At 33.8% G+C, this 2,791-nt stretch overlaps 1 protein-coding gene across 1 annotated transcript; it reads left to right on the top strand.

Moving 5' to 3' along the window:
* Positions 1 to 917: 917 nt before the first annotated feature.
* Positions 918 to 1,646, top strand: LOC128391866 (uncharacterized). The gene has a single exon (XM_053351823.1). The coding sequence runs from the start codon at positions 918 to 920 to the stop codon at positions 1,644 to 1,646; it is 729 nt and encodes a 242-aa protein (XP_053207798.1).
* Positions 1,647 to 2,791: the final 1,145 nt, after the last annotated feature.

Raw genomic sequence — 2,791 nt, 5'->3', positions numbered from 1 at the left:
AGTAGCAGATCCAGACGCACCCTTTCTCGTTGTGCCTTTATAATATTATGGCAAATTTCATCGGTGAAACCGAGAAAGGTGACTTGGGTTTGTCCAGGAGTTCACTATTTTGATTGTTGTTGTTGGTTATTGGAGTAAAGTCTTTGATCAACCTTTCTTTAGCTTCTGACCAACTTTGCGGGAAGTTATATTCGTAAGAATACTCTTCTTTGAACAAAAGTTGGGCGACTCCAGTTAAAAAATCGGGAAATCCAACGAGACGAGCTTCATCGGACCAACCAATGATATTTGTGATTTGTTCGTAGTCACTTATCCAATTTTCTATCGATGGTTCGAATCCATTGAAGGTTGGAACTTTAACATTAACAGTTAATATTTTACTGAGACTCATGGTGAATTGTTTTAAAGATGAAATAGAACTGAGTTGAAGATGATCACTAATAATTATGATTTGATGTAGGATTGATGTTAAACTTTTTAATATTGAAGTGATATTGATGTTAACTGAATTGTGGATTCAGGTTGAGTGATGAGTTTGATTAATAATCAACCGTTTATATGCAGAAAATAAATTATCTTGCGATATTTCAATCGGAAATACCTTATATGGATCGTTGTGTTGCTTATTCCATTTTTGGTATTCAAAATTGGCGGAAATTATTTGCAGTTGAAATGGAAATAGATGTCGTTGCGTAAATAGGATATTGAGGTGATCTAGTTTCCGATTAGTTACTAATATTTTTTCCACAATAATTCTATTGTTATTGTTTCTTTCTGGTTGTTGTTTTTTTTTTGTTTACGTTTCAGTTTTAGTATTTTTTTTTGTTTCCTTAAAACGTATCAACAAAGAGAAAAAAAAATATGAGTCAAGACTCAAGTTTAAACCGGCAAACGGGGGATTCGTGTACCAGCGCTGAATGATTAATAGTGGGGACAACGAGGGAGCTTCCTCTTTAATCAGTGGCCATATTGATGGAGATGAACAAACGAGCTCAATGGAGCGGGATTGTGATTCGCTGAATCATGATGGTGATGGAACTCAATCGGTTAGGGTCGCTGCTGACATGGACGAATTTCCGGTAAAATCATTGCCGTATTGTGCGTTGCGTGGTGGTAAAATTTTTTATTTGGCCATTTGGGAACATTCCATCATTCCTGGTGATCGGATTATTAATCCAAAAGACCTCGAAGGTGCGAAAATGTTGCCTTGGGATCAATTAGTTAGACTAGCTGGCGGAGAGGATAAATTAATTGAGGTCCAGGAGAAAGAAGCCGTTGTCAATAAACAGGAACATTGTTTTTTATATGAATGTGCGTATTGTGGAATTTCTTGGCCGAAGCTGACACAATTAATTTATCATGTAATCGGCCGAAAAAGAGATAAAAATCAACGGTATCTAAAAATAACTTGCGAGGAACGAGTCGTCGTTGACGGACTCGAATCAACATCGAGAGTTCCTCCTAGTGCTGCACCTACCGTTTTTCCATGGGGGAAAGTGGTTTGTACCAACCCTGATTTGTTTATTGAGATAACTGACCCAACAACTGGCGAGGTAACAGGACATGATTTTGAACTCCCCGAAGATCAGCAAACTGCTTGGGACAAGGTCATGGTTGATCGACGAGTGACGCAAGCAGGGTCGTAGGAAAAATTAAGTATGATATTGGTATTTTTAAGAAATAAACTTTCTTGTCTCAATTTTGAAAAACCAAATTAAATCTTGAATTTAAACTGATCAACCTACGTGTAAATTAATTTTATTAACCTTCAATCAAATATATTAATTAGTTGAACCATCACCATCAAAAGCTAATACATTATTAGTCTTGTTGCTGTTATGAATATTGTTTACCATTATCATCAATAAGTAAATCAATCAAGTGAAAATGATTATTGTTGTTAATCAACAATCGACAATTAAACCAAATGTTGTTTACTAAAACAACCGTAACAATCAGCAGCATCAAAGTTTACAATTAGGTAATTAACATTTAACGCCAGTACCCGATAATACCTCATCATAGAAATAAGTTTAAGGTGTCTGGTGAAAGGTCAGGGTAGAGTCGATTTTAGGAAATTGCCAAAAATTGCCATGAGCTATGGGGGCGGAGCTATGTTCGTTCACGTGTTTTGTGTTTTTATTGCATTTTAATGTTATTTTGATCATTAATCAACTTAATGTTTCTACTTCTCTGATTTTTTTTTATATTCATTTTCAATTAAACACCTTTCTGTGTATATTTTTTTTTATGAGAAACGGAAAAGGTAAGATTATTTTTCGTGAAGGAGATGGAAAATAATGGTTATTATTAATTAACTTGATTTTGTTGTTCAGGAAATTGTTAATTGGTTTAAAAGAAATCATTAGTTTTTCTTGTCTAATTTTCTCATAAATGTTTCGAAGTACATGGATCTTCGGGAAGGAAATCAGGAGGTTAATGATGGGAAGGGTAATTATTGGTTTTAATTGTTTCATTCAGGAACTTATGAGTAATTTGGTAAAATTAATGTTTGTATTGGAAGATTTAATTGATTTTCTTGGTATAAAAGCAGTAAAGAACTAAGGTTGATTAATCATTATTTGTTCGTCTCTATTCATTGTTGGTTAAACTTCTCTTTGCGTCAACTTTTACTTTGTTTAACTGTGAAAATTTCTTAATTTGCTTACTTAATAATGGGTTAGTTTTGTTCTTGTTTTTTTTTTATTCTATCTATGGATTATCATTCTCTTCTTTTTTTTTTTAGAGGATTCTATTAGGTTAGTGATTTCCACTCTGGAATGGAATTCTT

This window comes from Panonychus citri, unplaced genomic scaffold (genome assembly GCF_014898815.1).
Source record: "Panonychus citri isolate SS breed McGregor unplaced genomic scaffold, ASM1489881v1 Contig00011, whole genome shotgun sequence".
Classification (NCBI taxonomy): domain Eukaryota; kingdom Metazoa; phylum Arthropoda; class Arachnida; order Trombidiformes; family Tetranychidae; genus Panonychus; species Panonychus citri.
Note: the sequence above shows the minus strand (reverse complement) of the source record. Positions and strands in the feature narration are given on the sequence as shown.